The sequence below is a fragment of the Dermacentor variabilis genome, chromosome 10, assembly GCF_050947875.1.
Source record: "Dermacentor variabilis isolate Ectoservices chromosome 10, ASM5094787v1, whole genome shotgun sequence".
NCBI lineage: Eukaryota > Metazoa > Arthropoda > Arachnida > Ixodida > Ixodidae > Dermacentor > Dermacentor variabilis.
Window position 1 is genome coordinate 102621840 of NC_134577.1, and position 24139 is coordinate 102645978.

Genomic DNA, 24139 nt, shown 5'->3' on the forward strand with positions numbered 1-24139 from the left:
TCGCGAAGCACTCGGCACTCTTTCCCGTTCACGAGGAGGTCTCGCATGTAAGGCTCGAGAAGCTTCATGTTCTCGTCAGTGCTGCCTATTGAAAAAAACACAACTTTTGGTGTTGTTTCCGGACACTGCGCCGAAAAGTGACCCGGCTTCTGGCACGTATAACAAACGCGCGCTTGCCTCATCTCGAACCGCTTTCTGCGTTCGGCTTCGGCTGCTGCCGTCTCCTTAGGTTCGGTCGCACTGCTTCCACTCGCATCCGCACTACGCGTGTTCCCCTTTGCTCTCATGGGTGTGAACTTCGGCCTCTCGAACTTCGAGCCAAATTCACCCTTTTGACCGTCCTTAGCTCCGCGAGCCCGACGCGTCACAAACTCCTCGGCTAGCTCAGCGGCTTTAGCCACCGTACAAACGTCTGGCCTATCCAAGACCCAGTATCGTACGTTCTCCGGTAACCGACTATAAAACTGTTCTAGCCCGAAACACTGCAGAACTTTATCGTGGTCACCAAACGCTTTTTCTTCTTTGAGCCACTCCTGCATGTTCGACATAAGCCTATACGCAAACTCTGTATATGACTCACTTTTGCCTTTCTCATTTTCCCGAAACTTCCGACGGAACGCCTCCGCAGACAGCCGGTACTTTTTTAGCAGACTCGATTTTACTTTGTCGAAATCCTCTGCTTCCTCTCTATCCAAGCGAGCGACTACGTCGGCCGCCTCGCCGGGTAACAAAGTGAGCAAGCGCTGTGGCCACGTTTCCCGAGAGAACCCCTGCTTCTCGCACGTTCGCTCAAAGTTAACCAGGAACAAACCAATGTCCTCTCCAAGCTTAAACGGCCGCATCAGGTCAGTCATTTTGAACAATACTCGTTCTCCTGCACCGTGTGCCTGACTTCCATTACGAGCGCGTTCCATCTCTACCTCGAGACGCTTCATTTCCAAAGCGTGTTCGCGCTCTTCTTTTTTCTCTTGTTGCTCTCGCTCTTTCTGTTCTTTACGTTCACGCTCTTCTTTTTCTTTCTGTTCTTTAAGTTCGCGCTCCTGTCTCTCTTTTTGCTCTTTAAGTTCGCGCTCCTGTCTTTTTGACCTCTCCTCAATAGTCTCAAGGCATTCCGACAGCTCGTCATCCTCAGCCTCTAACTCAAGAATAGCCTTTAGCAGTTCAGGTTTTCTTAGTTTGTCTGAGACATCCAGACCCAACTCTCTTGCAAGCTCCAACAATTTCGGTTTGCGCAACGACTTCAAATCCATGGCTGCTCTGAATGCTGCTTTCTCTACTGCTTACTATTGTCTTGCCGCAAACTAACCCGGCAGCAACGACAACCACAATTACCAGCTCTGTTTCTGACACTAACAAAAAGCCTGGCAAAGCTCAGAAGAAGAAAGTCCCGCACTCACCAAACCTCGCAGCCAAGAGTCCAGCGCAGTCGTTCCGCTGCAGGCAACCAGTCATCACACAGGGCTCGTTGCACTGCTCCCGGATCGTCGATGAGCTGCTCAGCATACAGTCAACTGCATCTCTTCGCTGCTGGCCTCCGTTGTCGCGATCTCACCGCTGGCAGACAGTTGTTTGGATCGCACCGCTGGTACGATCTGTTGGGAACTCGGCGCTGACGCCCGTGGTTGTACCTGGGTCGCAAGCCCCAAGGGTAGCGTTGGCCTGGCGGCCTGGGGTACAACTGGAAGCATCCGAAGGTCCCGGCAAAGCATGAGTCGACTGGTAACAACGAAACAACTTGTTTATTTTAACATCGCAAAGAGTTGGCGGTCAGGTTTGACCGAAGTAGAGAGACGGGAGAGCACTTCACTCAACAGAAGAAATCGGAGCCCTCCTTTTGGCGTCCGGGGGCAGCTGTTTTTATACTCTCGCAGTTGAGGGCAAGAAGGAACCCCTCAAAAGACGAGCACGTGAATGTACAATGGGCTAATGGTGACGCACACTGTCGTAGCGCTGCCGTAGCACCATGTCGAGCACGATCTCGTAGCACCCTGTCGTAGCGCTGCCGTAGCACCATGTCGAGCACGATCTCGTAGCACCCTGTCGTAGCGCTGCCGGTCGGGCACAATGACTGTAATGAGAGGATGATCCCTGCTTTCGCATCGCCTGGTTCGGGCACAATGACTGGAATGAGAGGGTGATCCTTTGCGGTCGCATCGCCGCAGTCGCGCCTGGAAACACCTGCCGATGAGCGTTGCGGCGACGACGATCGGGCCAAAATGTCTGCCGCCCCGCCGCAGTCGCGCCGGCAAAACCACGTGTCGCAGGCGAAACGCAACAGCCGGACTGTCGGGATAGCGGCATCGGGAAAAGCTCTATGCGGGAAAGCGGAAGATCGCGAGCGCCCATCGGAGGGCGGCCTGGCGGGAGGGGAAGGGTGCGCGTTTGATTGCCTTCTAATGACGCTAATTGCGGTGGGCGCAGGCCTAGCTCGGGCCATCGTCTCATTTCGCTGGGAATTCCGAGGGTTGGGGGGAGGCAGGAAGGAGGGGGTGCACCGTCGCCTTCTCGTTCTCACTTTTCCCTCCTTCCCGACAATTTTCTTCGGCCTCCATAACTGAGGCCCCGATCGCGATTTCCGAGTCGCGTGTAGAGTTGGCCAGCGTTATCCCTGCTTTTCTAGGGCTGTCGCTACCATTTCGGGAGTAGTCGTCCCGTATCTGCTTTGCCACTGCCGATGTACACGCAAGGGAAACTCGCTGGGCGTGTCGCATGTAACAGTCGCGTTGCAGACGCAGCTTTCGTCAGCCATAAGGTGCGCGACGTGGTTGTGGCGAATTCTTCACCTAATACGTGGAATCGGATCGAATTAACCGGTCAGCGCGTTTCGCAACAGCGGTGGGACGCTGCAGAGCGTATTATTTCATTACGCTGGTGACACTCGCTCTGCTCCTATGTGAAATGGCATACCTCTCTGTTCGGATAGTGAGCCCTACCAAATTTGATTGGTGCACCACACTCTGCTATTTGCTGTGTAACAGTTGCGATTACTTCCCCCCTAGTTATTGTATCAACGTAGGAACCAGGAAAAGTTCAAACTTAAAACGCAAATCTGGCGTTCCTTTTCCCATTCTGCATGCAGAATGCACAACGCGCTTCTGCTGTGTGTTGAGAGTGAGCCTTCAGTGGGCCTAATGTATTCGAAGCGACACGCGGGTGCTGACCCGTTCGCTGCAAATTTCGCCTGATGGCTTCCTCGCGATAGCGGAAGGACGATGAGCAGCGGCACATCCTTCGCGGTCATCCCTTAGCCGCTCTCTCTCACTCTCTCTCTCTCTCTCTCTCTGTCACGCTCATCAAGGTTAATATCGGCGTCGTAAACGAGAGCGACGAGCGAAGCACCGCCGCTCATCCTGGCGGCGCTCTCCCGAGCTGTGCCGGCCCTGCGGGGGCGCGCACTAACCTCGCTTGCCAGTGGCCCGCATTACGTCTTCGCGCTTCGTCGACGCGAGCAGCCCCGGGTCTTTAGCCGGGTCATTTCTGCGCGCTTGCCTCTCGCCGTTGGGCGGCGAGGGTCGTCTACACGCTGTCGCGGTGGCTCTCTGCATGCGCTAAGCCTCCCGGGCTCGGCGACGAGAGGCTACAGTCAGGTGGATTGGGTCACCGCGCGCTGTCGCGAAGAGGTCGCACTCATCGGTGGTGCTTGTTTTGCTTGTTCTTTGGAAAGTTTGTTTTTGATGTTGTGGGCTGCGAGCGTAGTTTATGGGAAAGGGCTGTGCTGTGGCGTCGTAGTCGCGTACCTTGCAAAGTCGCATCCGCTTTCTGAGCGGCTCTCGGGGGAAACCGCTGAACCATATAGGGATTGGGGTCGGGAAATTTTGGGATGGAAAACGGGCTCTTACGTGAGTGGCCGCGCGGGCGCAGCCGCCAATTTTCGTGCGAAGGGAGCGGAAGTTGATGGCCTCGTAAGCACTGGCGGACTCCTTGCGTTTAGGCGAGCGACGAGGGAACGGCGATTGCTTGACGGGTGGTCCTCCTCGCGCTTTCTTTTTTGTTTTGGAGTAGGTGCAGTTCGGGCGCAATTGGAGGCTCTTAATTGGGGCTTCTGAGCCTGTTCGTTGCTCTCAATATGCCAACGTACTTACGCAGCTTTTCCTTTGCTTGGGTTACACGCAATATGGCAGTGTCTCTGCACCGTCAAAGTGCAAAGTGCCTCATCTAAGGCACTTTGCCGGCCCTCCACGTTGGTTCTCTAGGTGGGGCGCCGTTCTGCGGAGTGAGACGTGACAGGTTCGTTCCCCAGACGCGGAAGCCTCGTTACGATGGGGTGAATGCAAGATCACTCGCGTACTCTTATCGTTTACGATAGAAGATATATAGGAAGAAGAAAAAAGCTTAGTGGTCTATAGTACTTCGTAGCACTCCACATAATACTCATAATCCGCGGCGTAGTTTTGTGTCGGTAAGCCCGATCATTCAATTAACATTAAGCACTTTATCACAGCAAGCACTAACGGCGTTCACCAGTTTTCGATGTAGACGCTACACTGCGAGAAATACTTTGTAAAATATTTTTTTTTACATCATACCAAAAGAAAGAAATGATGCCTGTATTTGCTGGAGCCTCTGCACATGCATTACGAGGATATACACCAAAGGTGGTCGTTTTGTAAGCTGTTTGTGTCAAAAGCTTAAAGGTGGAGAAATGCGTTACCACGATTTCAGCACTGTGCACCTCGACGAGGACATTATGCTTGTTTCGCACACCCTAAATGCGACTTCGCTTTTCATTACGACATGGAAATCCTTGGCCACCGGAGTTGCAGCTCTGTGTTCTCACGCCAAGTTTTGATTATTTCCAGCTGCATGCAACGTTGTTTGCTTATTACCAGTGAGGAGAGCAATAAACGGTCTAGTGTACTTGCTCGGGACAATTATAGCGTCATTCTTTAAAAAATGGCTGCAAGCTTGTGCAAGATTGTGGCACATTCGATATGTAATGCGCTTTGAAAGCAGAAATGCAGAGGTTTCCCGATTAAATTTGTGCCGCAAGCATGACAGCAGGGTTTTCGGTAGTGATGATGACGTAGCTTGCGCAGGAGCACTTTCAGCGTCCATTTAGCGTTATAGCTCTTGGAGGTTAAGCAGGCATACGTACAACAAAGCTTCTCCATTGGTGAAAACACGATTGAGAGTAAATGCTGTGACAGTGGCATTATCTTTCTTTTTGTGCATGACGACCATTTATTCCTTGTTGTACCAGTGTTCTTGTGCAGTGCGTCCCATCTACTTTTTTTTTATATGACAAGGGTTCTGCTGTAGACCGTGCCGGCCGTGGCTCCCTTGCGTTGTCTTTCCGCCGAACCAGCAGTGTCCGAAGAGGGCGACCCCCAAGCGGCAGGCAGTAGTGGGCTTCGACACGACGTAGCCACGGAGAACACGCATGCGCTCCCGGTCTCCACGTTATCCGCGCCAAGTCCCACGTGACAACCTTTCCCTGCCTTATTGCAGCACGAACGACGGAATTTGCCCTGCTCACCCTGCTGTTGGCAAAAGGAGACGTCGGGCTCGGATGTGCATCTTTATTCTAGTCGAGTAATTTGTTAATGTTGCTTAATTATAAAGCGGGAGTTTCAACAAAAGCGCCGTCTGGTCGGGATAAAATGTGGCAAATGTCCACATGTTGCGGCTCACTTGAGCGAATAGCTTGAAAAGCTCTGTATTTGTGGAAGCCGGCTCCCGTGCTGGTGGCCGAAACGTCGTCTCTTTTCGTCAACGACTTTCGTCCGATGTATAGCGCGCATTTTCTACCTTTAGCCGCTTAATCGTGCACGGGAGTGCCTCCTCGAGGGAGGGACCTGTTTCGGGAGTGACGCCGAGGACCTCTTTCTCTCCTTCGTTCCGCAGCCGGTACTCTCCGCTGGCGGGTGACCTGCTGGCCAACCCGCTGCTGGCCGGCTCGGCCATGAACGGCTCCGGCTGGTGCATCTTCGTGTACAATCTGGCGCCGGACACGGAGGAGAACCTGCTGTGGCAGCTGTTCGGCCCGTTTGGGGCCGTGCAGAGCGTCAAGGTCATCCGAGACCTCCAGACCAACAAGTGCAAGGGCTTCGGCTTTGTCACCATGACCAACTACGACGAGGCGCTGGTCGCCATCCAGAGCCTGAACGGCTACACGCTCGGCAACCGCGTGCTCCAGGTCTCCTTCAAGACCAACAAGTGCAAGTCTTAAGGCGCTCGTCTACACACACACGTGCAGACACACACACACACACACACACACACACACACGCACACGCACACGCACACGCACACGCACACACACACACACACACACACACACACACACACACACACACACACACGCACACGCTTTTCTGTTTCCTCCACCATCCGGTGCATGTGTTCGTCTTGCTGAAGACAGATTGTTATCTGGGTAGGCAACCGTGAGGTTCTTCTGAAGGACACATACGCTCTTATGATTAGGTTCTAAAGCTGGAATAAGTGTTAAGTAATCGCGTGTGCACGAAGCCCAAGCACGAGTGATTGTGCGAAAGCGTGTCAATTTCTTTTTGCGCTGCTGTCATCTGGCATCGGCTGAGCGAGGACAAAGTAATGGACGCAAGTTTCCCGACTCCCATACTAGAAAAAAAAGATTAGTCATTTTGCTGCGCCATGCATCTGAATAATTCACTTCGTGATTTATTTATTGAATTAGGGAGCAACATTTTAGGCCGGAAAACTGAATTCACCGACGAAGCTTTTATCGGTAAGCAGACTGAGCGCTCCATTTGGGTTTGTCCTCGTACAGACCATGCGAGGGTTCGAATCGCTCGCGAAATCATTGGCTTTCACGAATATCCTTCAGCCCTGACGGCCTTACGGGCCACACTGTTGTAGCGGATGGTCACACAGACACAAGCTTTACCCACTCCCCCTTTGATTACCTACCTCCCCTCCCCCAACCATAGTCCAAACAAAACAGGGGAGTACCAATGAGTACGATGTTCTTTTGGAACCCGGAATGCATCCCTTCAGTGAATCTGGTACAGAACACACAGGTGGAAACTACATACCTCGGAGACACACACACACACGACACATTTCGCTCACCCAGACAGCGGCACAGACCGACACTGAGACCGGAGAACCCTTCTCGTCAGCCCTTCACCGAATGACTCTTTAAAAAGCGCTGATGACGTTTGACGCTGGGAGACGGGAAGCAAGAAACGGGAAACTGGAGCTGAAAAAAACAGAACGCTAGGGCCCTGCGAACGCGATACGCCGATTGTTTGTCGAAGAGAGGGAAAAAAATTCGCCCGTGCTTTTCTGCTGACTCTCTCTACTTCCAGATGGATAGAGACCGCGTGTTAAGTTCGCGCGCAAATCGCTTCGAAGAGATTGCATCGTGCTATGTTGACGCCTTTAATTGAGTTCCTTTCTCGGACTCTTGATAATTCGATCGTAGAATTAGGACCAACTTCGTGATCTTACATTGCTTGTCAATAGGTCAGGTCGCTGCTACATAAAAGAAGCTGCGTGAAATTACGTCATTGCACACGCGCACGATCGCCGTTGACTCCTGATTTTGCGAAGGTTTTCTAAAGTGCATCGCTGAGCAGGAATTTTGGGAATGTCGGAATGGGGATGCACTTTGGATTTCCACGTCAGAAAGAAAAAAAAGGAAAAAAGTGCAGGAAAGGCAATCTACTGTAAGTGCTTTGTTGAATGTCAATCGCCATTGTGTTTGCGTATTTCAAAGGTACGCTGCATATCATGTTGACCTCAACCTTTTAAGGAAAGCTTTCAGGTGTTTTGCATGGCTTTACGTTTCCAGGCTGATTTATCATTTAGCGTTTCCCTCCGGTCACTGGTTATGAAAGGTGGTTCTTAGGTTGAGAGAAAAGGCGTTCTTAACGCGAAAACGTGGGTGCCCGTGCTCGTGCGTGACACACAAACACACCCCCCAACAGAAACGACGTGCGGAGTCGCTAGCCTTTGATGCTACACTACTGCGCCGTTGTATCGACGGCAGCCCAAGTCGTAATAACAGAGAGGTGCAAAACGAAAAAAAAAATGACACGAGAGATGCATCCGTAACACCTTCATTTTTCGCCTGCGCAAGCTCTTAGGCTGTTGGAACGATTTTTCACTCGTTGCCTTGGCATGTGTGAAACTTCTTATTTTACGAGTGTCATAAGGGTTTGTAGAAAAAGAAAGTAAGGGATGGACATCTCTCGTTTCTCGGAGATGCTTGGTTTTTCTGGGGGGATATCGTGCAGAAGTATAGGAAACCTACATTCGACAACTTAGTTGTGGACAATGTTGGTAACGAGGCACAGACGGACGATGTGAGAAATAATTAGCTTGCTTGCAGTTACGCGCACGGTAATTAACATACAAACGATAGTGCTGGGAGGTACTGAAAAAAGTGGAACTTCTAATTTATTATTTGTTGCAAACGCATGTAGTCGCAGCTTTGCTGAATTTGAAGAAAAAAAAAAGAATGACACAATGCTAACAGAACAGTTCTCTCGGCTGAGGAGTTAGCAGCTTCGCTTAAGTTGGTTAAATTGCGACTACTTGCACCGGAAAAGAAGAGACTAGTCAGTCTTTGTGTAGTCTACTTAATGTGTCTATTTATCTATTTATTGAACTATTTATATAAAAAAAAACATTTATTTATTTAAGCATTTCGTCCTCTCCGTTGGGACGTTGAAAACCAGTCGTCTAGCGCGCACGGAGCAATGTCGTTGGCTTGCGGGGTCCTCTGCAAAGCAAGTGGAAACGCCGTCTGCTACAGAGCTTTGCTCGCCCACTAGTCCTCCTGCGGCCAAAGTACTTAATAGGTCAGTCGCATGACCTGTCGGCGTTTGGACTGAAATGCGGAGCCTTTTTTTTTTTATTAGAGAAACGTGAGCAACGTGTGGAAAATGTTCAAGTTTTGAGCAAATTCATTTTTTTTAATCGCGTAAATTGAAAGTTCGATACAAATTGATATGGATATTTTTATTCCTATTGGCTTTCTCTGCATAGTAATTTGAGCGATAATTCAATGCATAGGTTCTGGGGTAGTATTGAAAAAAAGGTACCGAGCGGGGTTGTAAATTATGGCTCTGGAAGTTTTTAAAGCGCGTTCATATATTTTGGTAGTAAACTAAGTCATTTATTCATTATATCCAATATTTATTCCTTGTTCATTTTGAGCTCTTAGGCGTCCGTACTTAAGCATTAGGCATTAATTTTTCTCTGCCAACTCTTCCTGTAACATATTCTTGCACGAAACGCTTCAACTCAGTTTGAGGTTAGGACAGTGAAGGGTTGCCTGTGAAAGTGTAATTATACGTAGTGTGCATTTGGCGTTGTACTATGCTATACACATTGTAGAGTGTGCATGGAACTTGTAAGTGGAAAAAAAGTACATGTTGCCCGTGGAACGTCATTTCTTTCCAATTGTAAATTTCTTTTTTTTCCGCACTAACTTATCGTACACTTTTCTATCGCACGAAGCTTCGGAGACGGGGCTGCCCGGTTATCTGTAGGTATAGTGTGTCACTTGTCCAGTGTTATCTGCAGCGCACAAGCCATTTCATGTACGCTACGTCACTGTCTTCCGTCGCGTCGCTATCCAGAGCAACGCAGAACGTGCTTATCGCGAGGAGCTACCAGATACACAGTGATCCATAAATCAAGCTAGAAGATTGTTTTGTTCCTAAGATAATGCTTGCTCGCCATATCCTTCGGAAGCAAAGTTTGGCGATAGCGCCCACATAAGACAGATTTGTAAAAAAAAAGAAAACAGAACATGCGTGATCACTGAATCACTACCTCTTGCCGTAACCAAAGGGCTCATAAGAATATGCCTTCCATTCGCTGTTCAATATCGCTTAGGATGCTCCTTGCGATGCGCACCACTTTTTGAGATTTGTGCGAGTCGCTTGCGCCGTTATCTATCGGATGAGGATAGCTAAATTACCGCGTGAACTGTATTGTTATGAAACTTGGGGTGGTGTGCAGAATACACAAGGTGTAATTGGAGAACTAGCCAGCTTAGATCTAGTATCGAATGTTCTATACACGTGTCGCTCACAAAGTTAAGAATTTACGTTTCGTAAAAAGACTTGCTACTGGAAGACGAGTCCTGAGAGTTACTAGTTTAAGTAGTGAAACGACATCTGCTCTTTGATGCAGGGGCATATTTTGCAGTAGCTTGCAAAAAACTTGGGGCAGTGTTGGATTATGCCATGACTGCGATGGAGTGCCGGTTTCAACAAACGCTTTGTTATACCGCTTCAAGCATAAGGCGAAACTAGCGCAAGCGCTCGCACAAATCGTGACATAGTACTTTATCTTATCTTCATTATCGAAGGGCCGCAGGCAGCTGTCGCCGCCGCCGTATTGAGTGAAACTCTAGTCCTCTCGCTGACTCACCAAGACGGAAAAAAAAAAGTCATGCATCCATCGATTTGTCGTGTGAAAATGGCCCGCAAGAAGCGTACAGTGCTGATCTCAGGTCTTTGTCACTCACACGTGTGTTTCAATCTTTGTACACTTTGGTCAGAGCATTGTACGTCTAATTGTTCGTGTGCAAAGCACTTCTCCTCTATCACGTGTGTTTCATAGCTTCGCTTTGGAAGGGTGAGCCTGTCTCGCAAGGTCAGCTTTTGTAATTGTCACCCACAATCCCCAAGCGGGGTTTTTCCTCTTCGAAGCCAGTCGATGTTCTTAACGCAAATGAATACGGTCCCGAACGTTGTCGATCCATCGTATCAAGCTTGGACATCCTAGTCTGTTGTAATTAAACACCGCCTAATGCATCAGCACAATGTACGTTAATACGCACCAACACACCTTGCAAAATGATGTTCAAATGTCACTCCTGTTAAAGATGTAGAAAAAATTGTGCTGAACATATTTTGTGCGACACTTGATGTTCCAGCGCACGAGATTGCAAAAATATTTGTGTGTCTGGTTATTTATTAGATTTTCAGCACTCTTGACAATGTGCATGCCACCCTGTGATGGTTTTAATAGCGTTCATGGAGAAATGTGTACGTTACCCCCTGTTCGTCGTTTAGAACTCTCTTGCTGCTTTGAAAGTGCGCAGTTATGTTTTGTGTCGTGTGTTATGTGCTGTAAGAGTTTGTCGCGGCTTTGCGACTCAAATATGACCCGGTGTGATAACATCTTGAGCGAGTGTCGAGATGCTTTTCATTTACTCGCTTGCGTCATTGTATAGGTGTGCACATATTCTGTATCATTTCGGGGCGTGTTTCTTTAAGGGGTGGGGAAGGAAGGGGTAGAACAATCTGTCCGCTTGGCTGAGTCCATCCCAGTCTTGAACCTATGCAGCGCGAGAGTGAGTGAAAGAAAGGAGTTGAGGGGGCATTCATTCACAGAGGCGACACCCGATTGACGTCACCGGCTTGCACGGACCAATGGAAAAACTAGGAAAGTGCTCCAAAAATGAGAGCGCATGACCATAACGTGAGAAAAAAAAAGTTGAACGGAAACTAACAAGCACACGCATGCAGACAAAAACAAACGAATACTGACTTAATGTTTCACAATTTAAATGAAACGGAAAAAAAGCGGGGTCTCCATGTCAGGGGCTCCTCGGAACAAAACTGTGTTCGCCTCCTTGGCCGCATCGCACTTTTTTTCTGTGCTTAATTCAGGCATTTAAGATGAGTGAAATTATCTTCCAAGTAATCACATTTTAAAACCGACTTTTACTCATGATCTTCAGACGGTCGTGTTTCTAGCATCCGGATCGAGCACTACAGGTCAGCACCGAGTCACAGAGAGGAAGGAGATAATAATGCAGTAGCTCGGTTTCACAGAGAAATCTTGACTGCTTCCTGTGGCTGCGGTGTCCGTGATCGCATTTACTCGAAACTCCTTTTTTACTTTCTCGGCAGGGCAGTGAAAATCTGCCAAGTTTTAGAAACTCAACTCGACATTGAGTTTAACATTGCCATTGACACATTGGTTGAGAACAAGCAAGCGTACTCGTTCACATGACGAGAAACAATGTACACGATTCACTGTGTACGCGAAGTTTGGTCGTATTTGTCATTTTTTTCCTTTCATTTGATTGTACTGCTTGTTTAGATTCAAGCTATATTTACATCCATATATTTAAGTTGGCACCAAGCTAGTCGCGTCTCACGTGCGTAAATTAATTTTTATTTTGCTTAATTTCACATTGCTTTGTGTGTGAAGAAGTTCATGTGTCTTTTTACGTTACAAGCACATTGTGAGTTTCATCTTTTGTTGTTTTCTCTGAAAGTTTGGTCAAGAAACCTTACTTTGTTTCATCATTTGCTTGAGTGGCACATTATCCCCGCCTGCTTGTTTTGCTGTCAAAGACTGACCTCATTGCAAACAAGAACGCTCGTTTCGTCAAATCCTTGGTTTGGGTTTGTTTTGATTTGTTCATTTGCCTTTGGCCTTGCGTTTGCCTATGTTTTGACCCTGAGTTTCCACATGCACCCGTTTGAAGCATGAAAACAGTTCTTTATGAAAATGTACTACTTTGTCCAATGCAACAATACAATACTGTCTGCCATTCCGCTTTCAATGTTCGCATATTGTCTGTCAGAAAGATCAAGAATATGTATTAAAAGTATGTCCCATTTTTTAAACTGACTAATGGTTTTGTTTTGTTTCTTTGAGTTTGTTTGCATGCGTTTGTTTTACTTTTTTGTTTCATATTTTGTGTTTGTACCTATATTTTGTTTACCACATCACTTCGAGAACTTTGAAGGTGATACGTCGCCCAGCTTGGTGCTCGAATGCAGATAAATTTGGCGGATTGTTTAGAGCGGCAGTTGCGTGTCTTCAAGGGCTACCTGCGTGAGAATGCTGAAAATTGGTGTTTGGGATCAAGTTTACACGAAATATTCTTCATAACGCGGTTTTTAGGTGCCCAAGAAAGTTCCTGGGTTTTCAAGTGGTATAATCCACTTGTAAAACCCCTTATGTCCTTAGTTATACGAACCCTAGAAAAGATTTGGCACAGAGAAAGTAGTGCCTCTGCTGGCTGTATGGAATTTTATCTGCTGTTGCAGTCGTTACAAAATGGTAATAGCTTAGAAAGCGTGATAGCGCTGCGTCGCCGCAGGTGCTAAAGAAACATGTCGCGCCTAAGCGCCAACACGAATTCAAAGGTGCTACCCCACTGAATTGTTCTTAGGACGCTTCTAGCGCTGTGAGTCACTGCAGTCACGTCAGTGAAACCACTTAAGTCAATATCGTGCCGAGCACGTTGCCTGCACCAAGGTTGCTGCAACGTGATTCGTAACTATGGAGAGGTACTAGTTCTGACAGTGTTTTTCTTTCTTCTTTCGTTGGAGTAGTTAGACTATGCGTTAATTTACGTGAACCAATCACAGTAAGAAATGCCCCGAATTCGACAGTTGAGAAAAATCCGTGAGAACAACCGGGATTAATTCCTTACTGCGACCGCTAGGAGATAATTTGATGCTCTAGTCTTTAAAACTACTTGCAAGTCGTTGGTAGGACATGATTTTCTGTGGTATAGCGGAATATCTTTGGCAAAATACACTCTTATTTCTTGTGGACCGTTTTGCTGATTGGCGCCCTAATATTTCTGATCTGTGAAGCTCTGAAATTTGACAACTACGCCACTGTTACTTATTTTATCGGTTAGCTTTCAGCGAATAGTTGCATTACGGCAATGCTCATTACGTGTGCCACTAAAAATCTACTAGGCAGCAACAGTGACCGCTTGGAATTGTGTTTGGCATCCCCGCCAATTATTTTTGCAGTCTTCTGAAAACGGCCTAACTTACGCCCTCGGGACAATAGGAAATGACTCTTGCCGAATGACAAATTAGTATTGCAAAATAAGAGCTTGCGAGTACACTCTAGGTCAAGAAGAAACTTTAGACACAAACATGTGCTGCTAAATCATAATACGGTGTTCTGGCCACCGCAGTGGAAGCTCGTGTTGAAACTTCTGCTAAGCTCTCCACAGAGAATCGCGATAGAATTCTGCGCCCAGGAGCCTAAAATCCGGGCAAAAATGGCCTAGTTCCTCTACGCTGCTCTTTCTCTCACTCTCTCTCACCAATCTACGTCTCTGTGTATTGAAGCTCGTCAATCACAGCGGAAAGGCGTTTATTTTCCAATGGTGTAGTTTTATCATCGTTTTCTAGCAGGGCTGGGTGTCAGTCTGACATATTCGCCCGCTGTCATTGCCAGCGTTTATTGTCTCGATTGTTCGAATAATCAGTTGCTTGCATTGATCCACTAAACGTGCAGTAGGGCGAAGAAATTGCTTTGAATGCACGTGGAATGAAACATTAGGCTCCGTAATACGTTGGATTAGATGTCCTGTACTTGGTTTTTTCTGTATGTCTCTTTTCAAGCTCAGCTAGAATTGATGCGCATGATCAGATTTTCATGCAGTTTTGGCGTATATAACACTGAATATTGGGCTGCAGCGGCATGTGTTTTATTGGACGGGCTAGCAGACGGGTTTAGACTAAGTTTAAGAATAAGGGTTTTGGCTGTTTCAAGAATATCTGCGTCATTCGGATGACGTAACTTTTGCGGCTTAAGCTGGCGTAACAGCGAATAGCCTTGAAACCATTGGTAGTTCCAATGGAATGGTTAATGGAGGCATCACCCAGCCCTGCTACAAAAAAAAATATATGAATGTGTAAGCGTCGCTTCGAAGTCCTTCGAGTGCAGCTATACGACTGAAAGGACTGTATGGAAGCAAGACTATTTTGCTTTCAATATTTCTGCCCTCTGGATATTGGTGTTTTATTGATGTGTCGTCTGTGATCGCGACATGATCTCTTAGTGCGGTTTGGATGTTATTGTACATATGGTATTTATTGTGAAATTTCTGTTGGTGAAGTGCTGTTGCCGATGGCACCTTCGTGTATTTATTAAGAGAGGTGCCGTCTCTCGTAGCACAGACGTTTGAGCCTTAGGTAGTACAGTGAATGGTAACCTGACTTGTCCTGGCTTCTCACTGATATAGGAGCTGCAGTTTTCTTTTTCTTTTTTTCTTGCGCCCAAAGTTTCACCATACAGTCCAAGTTCAGCGTTCTACCTAAGTTAGACACATTCCTCTAGAGAATTCTCTGGCATTTAATACTTTGTCATTCTAGGCGATAAGCGAGCTTAAAAAAGCTGGTATCCAGTAGGTATATCAGTTGGACATTCCCGTTATAACAAATGTGAACGTATTACGCTGAGCACTCAGGTATACATGTTATCTGATGACATTCCCCAGCCTTATACAGGAACATATTTGTTAAATTGTCGAGTACTCTGGAATAAATGAAGGTGCAATAGCTAACACAGTCAAGTTTTTATAATGTTAAAGAAGCAAGGCACTTCTTAAGTGCGAGCACGAAAATATTCAGGCCGTATTTTTTACTGACAAAATTGAAATATCTCGCCAAAATTCGTACCCTGTCAGGAAGTGCTAGCAAAAAGACAAGAAATGTAACCTTAGTACACAAAATGCAGCTGGTCGTCAGCAACGGCTCTGCATTGGCTGTGTTTCTCAGCATGCAGCGTTTCTAGCATGCAACGATAATTTTGCTTTAGCTTGCCAGGCAGCATCCATCATTCCAGATCCGCCTTGTACGACGGTTCTCTCTGTACTTCACGGACATTCCAAAGTCAATAGGTTTCAAGATGGCGAAGCCTCTGGAAAGTTTTTTCCGGCCTGACACAGTGATCACGTTAGACGACACAGGTCGCGGCAAAACACTGCCCCCTACACACCGACTGTGACGGAACTGTTCGGCGCGGCAAGTTTTTTATAAATCTAGCACGGACGAGATTCACGAAAGGGCAATCTTACGCCGCGTAAATACTGATATATATCTTCGAAAAAGTGTAATATATACAAATAGTATTTATGAACAACGAAACGTTCTTTGCCGCTCCGACCCCTGTTTCCCATGCCCTTGGAACGACAAATGTGCCGTCTGCGCGACGGGAGAGCAGACGACGGTGCCCATTCTCTAGGCGTTCGGTGCGGCAATGCCGCGTGCGCCAACATCGCCGTCTGCTCGAAGAACTCTTCCTCCGTTCGTAGCGTGGCAAAATCGGCCTCGGGGATGGAACGGGGTGTCACGGTATTTTGCTACCCAGAGCACGCGGTGACGTGATTTGTCGGGATAAAACACGAACGCGCTACACGCAAGGCATGTGCAATAGTATATGTGTATACTAAAGAATTCCGCGTTCGGTGTTGGCGGGTGCTTTTTTTTTTTTACGCCGTGCTATGAGGCGGCGCCACCTGAAAAATAACAGTTACTAGAACGAGGATGAGAGTCTATACAAGCGCAGTTTCCTAAACCAAACACCACGCGGCACCGCGGTCGGGTGCGCGAGAAGAAAAAAAAAGTTTTTTGCTCACTCGGTCCCGAAGGCTTCGTGCCCTCGCAACCCTATTCTTGTTTGGGTGGATGCAGGGACGGCTCTAGGCGGGAGTACATCTGCAGCACTTGCTACCACGCTCACGCGTTACTGAACGCGCTGTACAAATAAAAAGACGAGAAATACGTTTCTATATCCCTTGCAACCTGTCCGCCGTGTCTCGTGTGAATATCTCTATGACGACATTAAAAAGAAAACACAGGCTTTTTTGAGTGAGGTTCAGTGAGCATTGAGTTTCTTCGCATTGCAGCTCTTTCATGTGTGGTGACAAAAGTCTCGAGAACTCGTTGCATATTCGTAACTTCGAGGTCCTTAGACATCTTCGTGCCGCGTTGCGAACATGCCTGAACGTGTGTACTCTGCGGGGCCGCTTTCTTGATTTCGGCAGCAAGCGTGGAGGCATCGGGCACGCCACGCACATGAAATGGCGTGCGACGCAGATGGCCACCTGGGTGGCCTATGCCACCCACGAAAAGTACCCTCGAAGGGTTACACAGACTAAGTTCCTCGGAGGAATGACGTCACTGGTGCCTGGCTCACGTCACGTGGGGTCGTTCTGCCCTTCCATTCTGAAACACAAAACCCATCTTGGAAGTGGGAAGTGCTACGAGCAGTGAGGTAATCGGTGCGGGACACTGGTTTATACAAGCTACACCTCTGGAAACGGATATCGCTGACGTAAGCGTTTACGTCAAGAACGATGGCGCTCAATTCAGGAAGCTCTTGCCGTCGAAAGACTTAAGAACGAGCGGGAACGCGCATCTCATCCTTTTTACTCGGGGAGGGCTTCGTCGTATCAAGAAAGCGCAGTCACAGCATCCCAACACACTTGCACACTCGGCGTAGGCAGCTGTCGTCGCTCTTGTCCCAGTTGCTGCTTTCTGCGTCATCACTGAGGCGTCGTAGGCAAGATCGTACTCTATTTTTGCGTCGCTCTTTGCTTGCAGCCCGTCGCGACCCTCCCGCGTTGCGTTAGCTCGCAGACACGCACACTTCATGGTACCTCCGGAGGGAGCACTGCACGACCGCCATCTTCGCAATCTCGGGACGAGTTTCGTATTACCTTTGTTTCTCTACCTAGAAAGCACGCAGATCGAGAGAGGCCGAGCGTGGTTTAACGGCAAGTCCTGAGCCAAGCTTGAAGGTGAAATACAATGGGGGGCGGAGACCGCCTCGCGGAAGCTCAGCGGATTCTCCTAGTGCCCGCGTAAGAAGAATGGCATGCCGGAATGTAAGAAAGTGTTGCAGTTGGGGTCGACATACACCGACAGATATATATAGATATATAAATATATATATACATATACACGCATACACAAAGTTTATATATACCTGAGGGGGCAAGAGAGACGAAGGCGTTCAGGCCGGTGGTTTTTATTGCGTACCGCGTGTAAAACTGTGTGGACAAGTTAAGTCTATTTACACACAACATACACACTCGTAAGAAAAGAGGAAGCTCTCCACGCTGCTGAAGCCGCCCTTTTTCCACCTATTTCCTCTCATTGTGACAGTGCGTACGCTAAGCGACTATTATATTAAGCGTAGGTGTCTTTTTGTATTCAATGGCCCCGTACACCGTTCGCAACCGGCGTCCTCTTTGTCCGTTTTACGGAACTCCCCCATCCCCTTGTGCCCCGTCGTGCAGTGTATGAATATTTTAGTGGCGAAGCTTCGTCCGTCTGCGTGCAGTCGTGTGCGCTGCTGCCCGGAAGTGCTCCGCATGCTCAAGGTGACGTGCGAGGTCACTTCCGGTCGCGCAGATCCAGCGACCGGCCGGTGCGGTGTCATGGTCGTCTAGGTCTCTTTCGCGCGCGCATGACTTCACCAGGTGTTACGTATAATTAAGCCCCTTATAGAGTTACTTCTCCGCTCACCGTATACTGGCCAGGTTTGCCTGTTCGTCTGTCTATTTCGACGTCTGCTTGCGTAGTACGGTTCTTTTATTCCGAACCTCGCCGCTTTCCGCATCGCCTTCTGGAATCACGACACGTGGGGAAGCCGTACACTGATTGCGTTCCGAGTGCACGCGGTGCCGCAAGTGCCTTTCTGCAATTTTGCACAGTGGCTGAGCGGAGAAGCGATGGTTTTATCATCGGCTGCATCGGAAATGTTGACGCGAGGAATTTAAAAGGCAGGCGTTATTTTCCTGTAACGGTAGGCGCGGGGTGAATTTCGCATTTGAAGGTTCCAGCTACGCAGTGGCTAAGGTTTCGTAAAGCGCTTGTTCAGCCCATCCTCGAATGAGCGCTAGAGATTAAGGTCTGTGAGCACGGCCGATAATCTAATGGTTTCATTATCCTGTGCTGTCGATCAACGCAACAACAAAAGAAAATATTTATGAACAAGCCAACGTTGCAGTTCTCCGCGCTAAATCCGTCGCATGGTTTCCCGTGGTTGCGAGTAACTGATCCTGCGCTGTTTTGCGATGCATGAACATCTTCTCTCGTTCTCGGACTTGCAGGCAAATGCCGCGTGCTTGAGGAACTGAAAGTTCTGCAAACCGCAGTTCGTGGTTCGAAGGCGATGATCCCTTCTTTCCTTTTTTGGGGGGCGAGGAGATTATGGGTGTTTTAGTGACAAACTGAAATGCTCTCTACGAAAAAAAGAAAATGAAAACACGGCAAAATAATATTTTATGTCGCGCTGAACGTAAAATTATATAGAAAAGAAGGGTCTCGAGCTATTTTAAGGTTTCTTCGAGCACAAGTTTGCCATCTTTTTTCTGCGTCAGCCCCAACCTCCCTCCTACCACTCTCAAAACTTTTTGCCCCATATCTTTATCCCTGCTTCCCTTTCCTCCAGGCTTTCGACCTTTGTGCAAAGCCGCTAGCGTCTCATAAACTTCGCATCTAGAATTATATGTATGCTTTTTAGTCGTGTGTCGAAAGTAATCTCTACTATCTTTTCGATGTCCACTATGCTTATTTAAACGATGGTATACTCTCGTAAGACTCTGTGTTCGTTGAAGTTACGCTAACAACAATGAGGCATTGTTTCGTCTTCGTCACACGTTACATTGTTTTACGGCTTTGGTGTTTTTACGCTGCTTTTTCGGACCCATTTCTCGGTTTCTCCAATGAGAAAGCTTTCTTGTGACGACTATGCGATGTAATTTTTCCTACCATTTCTATCCAAGATGGTGTTTTTCTACTTTGCAGTCGACATTTATTTATGTTACGGTTTGAAATTTACTTTGCCACAGTGACCTAGGTAAGTCCATATTTTCTACATTACCGCAACGTAAAGTTTTCGTCAGATCATTGACTATGATGACTGAAAGTAGGGTTGTTACCCGTGTGGTCACGATCTGCAGGTCTCGTTATCTTAATTTCTTTTCCTACGGAACCACGATTATCTTATTTTTCTACCTTTTATACTTTTACGTTAAGGTTGACGATCAATGCCTCTGAGACTTTTTGCTTGTAATACTGTTTATTCAATGTTTAGTAGTAGTTAGTTGGATTGCTGGGTTTCCCATTTCTTCATTGCCGACGTGGGTTGCCACTTCCTGGTGGAGCGTGACTTCGAGCGGAAGAAACGTTTGTGTGGACTTTGTTTCCTGCTAAGGAGTGGGAAAAAAAAAAAGGAAGACCGGTTTCTGAAGCCGGGGCTCGCGAGCCTTAAGCTTAACCCACGAAGGAAAGTGTGAAAAAAAAAACGAATTGCTGTAAACTAAATGCAATTGGCCACGTTTTTAGGCTCTGTTACAATCTTCGTTGTGCTTTCGTCATGATTCCAAGCACTCAGAGCGCAGGCCAGCGAGTGCATTGCGCATGCGCGCACGAGCTGTAAGACCTAAAGGCCTACTAGCCGTTGTGCAAATCTGTGCTGTATCACTATTAAATTATACACACTAGCCCCGTACAACAAAGTTATTGCCGAGAAAAGCGGCAGGCACGCAGAAATCAGCGTAGCTTTTCACTCTAGTCAAATGTGCGGCCCATACTTTGAAGCCAGAAGACACGCGGAAACAGCGAAGATAACGTGTCTAGGGATGAACGTACTGACCTCTAACGGAAATCGGTGAAAATGATGCCACTTTGTAAATAGCCGGACGGCCTCTGCCGCATATCAGTGGCGTGTCCTACACGTTGTAGGCATCCATGGTTCGAGGAATGCACGAGAAAGCAGCCTCGTCATTTCAGCGAAGGCCTTCTAACATAAAAGCTTAGAGGCGCACATTTCTGGCAGCAGCGTCGTGCGCCGTGTGCACTTGTTGCTTTCGTTCCTCGTCTCGACCGTCCACGTTCGGCGAGCGATTCGGGCCCCGCGGTGGCGCATGCGCAAGCACTCGCGCAGGCCTAGCAGATTTTGGTTACCGCGGTTGATGTCACCAATTCGTCGTGCGGTTTGACGTTTGCCACATTCCTCCCCGTACTTGTGCGCTAGATCTCTCCGCAGGGAGCCACCAACTTAGGTGTGAAGAGACACAAACAAACAAAATATGGCCGCCGGAGCTGCGTCCGATTTGTCCGCTTTTCGCCCGACGCCGCGTTCCGTTCGTCGTCACCGACCGAGCCTGGCCGAGCGGCTTGCACAGCAGACATTGCCCACAGCATTCGACGTGCCCCGTGACTCGGTGACTGGTCGATAGGGCACTGCGAAATGGGGCAGAGCGTGTAGCGTGTTTTGGCACCGCGTCTCTGGCTGCAGGGTGAACACTTATCGCTACTTGCTGCTGGGCTCGTTGGTTCACTCCCGTTGCGGTGAAGTAGGGCGTGAAACGGTACGAGGTGATGAACAGCACAGGGCAAAACTTAGTTGCGAGTGACGCCTGGCGCCTGTCCCATCCCCTACTTCACGTTGCTTCGCATCCTTTTTTCTACAAGGGTAAACACTGCGTTTTGAACCATAGTGCTTAAGCGACGCGGACAATGAGTAAGAGGAGGATGCGCTAACTTTCAACTGAATGTTTACATGTGAAAGCGACGCATTAATATGCAAGCTCGATGACACCAGTAGCGAGCAATATGGGGAAACAAGGCCAGCCGACAAGACAACGTGCAGTCCTGCAGTGTCCACATGGCCACTTCATTTCTGCTTAGTTATTGTCGTCTGCCTCGCTTGAACGCTGTTGTCGCAGTATGTCTATAAAACCAACTCGCCAAAACATTTGTATGCCTGAACACCTTTTTGACTACGTGCCACAGTGATTCAGCCACGATAGCGTTCGTCTGCACAGCCTGGAAGTCGAGAGCTCGATCCCAGCGGCGACGACGGCATTTCGTGGGGAGAGGATTGCGAAAATGTTTGCGTAAGGTGTGCTGGGTTACGGCAGATAACCTCAAACATTTAAAACCGGAAGCCACAAATATGTGGATTCATTTGCGAATCGGGGTATTGTTGGAAGATAAACCGCGCGAACAATTTGATTGCAGATCTTTTTTAATGTGCGTGTAACATGGGCAAATAAAATTGATCAAATTTTGCAACGAATCAAATGTGACCTTCAGAACGTCGCGTATCCCTCAAAGTCATTCTCGAAGCTGGCGTCCTATAAACGAATCTGGCGAGCAGAACAAGCCGCATCTCTGGAACAAATGAAGTGGTAGGTAGTGGCAGATTGACTCTAGAGACTATAGTGAGTGGGCCAGCCAACACTGCGCGCTCAACTTAGCTATCGCGGGACGTACGAACACACCGCCTGGAGCGCCACCCGGCGGTGGAGAGGTAAATTTCGCGTTGGTTTGTTGGCCCTACCCTTTCCCCTCTTTGAGAAGTGTGCAACGGCCCGGGTACGTTGACGACGGCCGGAAATGGGCGGCCGGACCTTTGTGTTTTACATTTCTATCGCACTCTGGCGGTCGGCAAGTACAAACGGCAAACAGCGTGAGGCGTTGGTAACACTCTGGAGCCAAGATGGCGGCCAGTAGCGGTGCTCTGAATCAAGGGAATAGGGAAGAAAAAAAAAAGATTAAATGCAACCAGAAGCAACGTTTAAACACTCGACACGAGATGTGCTGTGGGGATTGTTTACACAGTCCGACGAAGAAAAATAATCAGGAACGCAGCGAAATCGTTAAACGTGAAGTGCTGATCTAAAATAGGGAAAGCTAACTTAATATTTGTGATTACTGTCGTCTTTACTGTTTCTATATAAAATAATTAAAAAAACATACCGGGAGAGGAAGCCTACTTGTATGCGACTGGGTTTTATGGTCGTCTCTTATTTATGGTATACCTATATATTTCTGGAAATCGTAACGCTGTGTTCGTTGTTTGCTGTCTCTGACTCTTTCACTTAGTGGTGTCGTCTTGTCGGAATGGACTTTTCATTCGCCTTTTATGTCGCTTTTACGACGTGAAGCGAGAAAAAAAAGAGAAAACACAAGTACACACTGACTGGAAACATTGGTTGTGTATTGAAAGTGCCGATATGCATGCGAGTGTTAAAAAAATACTCGTCTATAAAAACTCTCCTGTAAGCAGCTTTTATAGGAAAAAATAAAAATGTGTAGGCCAAAAATTATACAGTGGAACCGGTGTTTCACCCGACTTTGTTTTTTTTTCTTCACGTGCTGGGAACGGGCTCGTGTCCTTGTTTCATTATATTCGAAAATATCGCCGAACGACATTGGCTGTTTTGTTGGTCCGACTTTGGAAATTCATGAAATCTAGAAGCTAAAAAAGATGGCGCTCCTCTGCAATTCGGAACATTTCGGAGTTCTGCGAATTTTGTGAATCTCGCGCCACCTTATCGCCACTCGAAAAGCGGGACTACCGCTCAGTCAGATGTGATTGGCTGAAGCTGGCGATGCAATAAATTTTCATGACGTTCGCGTAGCGCGGCGTTCACGAAAAGGAGCGTTCCCAACACGTTTGCAACGCAACCGGCGTCGCACAGTCATTGGAACAACAACAAAAAATTTTCAACGAAACGCACTCTGTGGGAAATTTTGTTAACCGGAGACAGAGATTCGCGTTCAGGAATGGCGTCATGAAGTTGTGATGCCGACATTCAAAATTGAGACGAAACTGCAATGAAATAATAAAGTGCTAACTAAACCAAGAGCTCTAAACAGAGATTATCTACATAATCGATATAAAAAAAAGATGTTATTCCCGGCATATAGTTCTGACTGTACTGCAATATTTGTACTTTTCCATGTTAATAAATTTCCAATCTCTTGGAAAAAGAGTGCTCATCGCGATTGCTCTGTCTCATTTTCTTCGCCGTCGGTGCGTTATGACCCTGACGCACTTTCTGACGACGAATAGAACGACCTTGAAGCGGGAGTACGACACCGCATGTCTTTTCTTTTATTCCAAACGCCCAGCGCAGTCACTATTGCAAGCGCACCACTGTAGCGTCTTTTTTTTATCCCGCACGTGGTTTTCATTCGCTAAAATCCGTAAATTTGCTTTAATGCCAAGCGCTCAGTTGTGTTGTGGTATGTGTGGCGTGGTACTCGCACGTAAGTATTGTGCGAGGGTACGCGTTGTGGTCAGAAGAAGACATCATTTAAAAAATGGACAGCAAATTGGACGGAAGTTCTTGGAACCTTGTACCATAGAGTAAACAATTGCACCAGCTGGTTTCATTTCATAATCGTAAATTGCGGATGAAAAAATGAAACAGTAGAAAAGACTGGGTAATGAAATGAACATGCGCACAATTGCTCGCTACCAAGTGAAACCTTGTCGAAAGTATACACCCGCTCTTATACCTATGCAAGCCTTGATCGCGTAATTTTGGTGCTTGCAAAATATGGTGATCTTTATTGAGATGTCCAGTGTTGCACTCACTGATAGCGCCTTTCGGCGTGAT

General features: G+C 47.6%; 1 protein-coding gene across 6 annotated transcripts in view; it reads left to right on the top strand.

Annotated features, from left to right (window-relative positions):
• Window positions 1-23516, top strand: part of fne (ELAV like RNA binding protein found in neurons) — a 204415-nt gene extending 180899 nt beyond the window's left edge. For all 6 annotated transcript variants that reach the window (XM_075673267.1, XM_075673268.1, XM_075673264.1 and 3 more), the window contains one exon: window positions 5845-23516. In XM_075673267.1, the coding sequence (XP_075529382.1) occupies window positions 5845-6169 (325 nt within the window). In that variant the 3' untranslated portion in view covers window positions 6170-23516. The remainder of the gene's footprint in view (window positions 1-5844) is intronic.
• The last annotated feature ends 623 nt before the right edge of the window (window positions 23517-24139 follow it).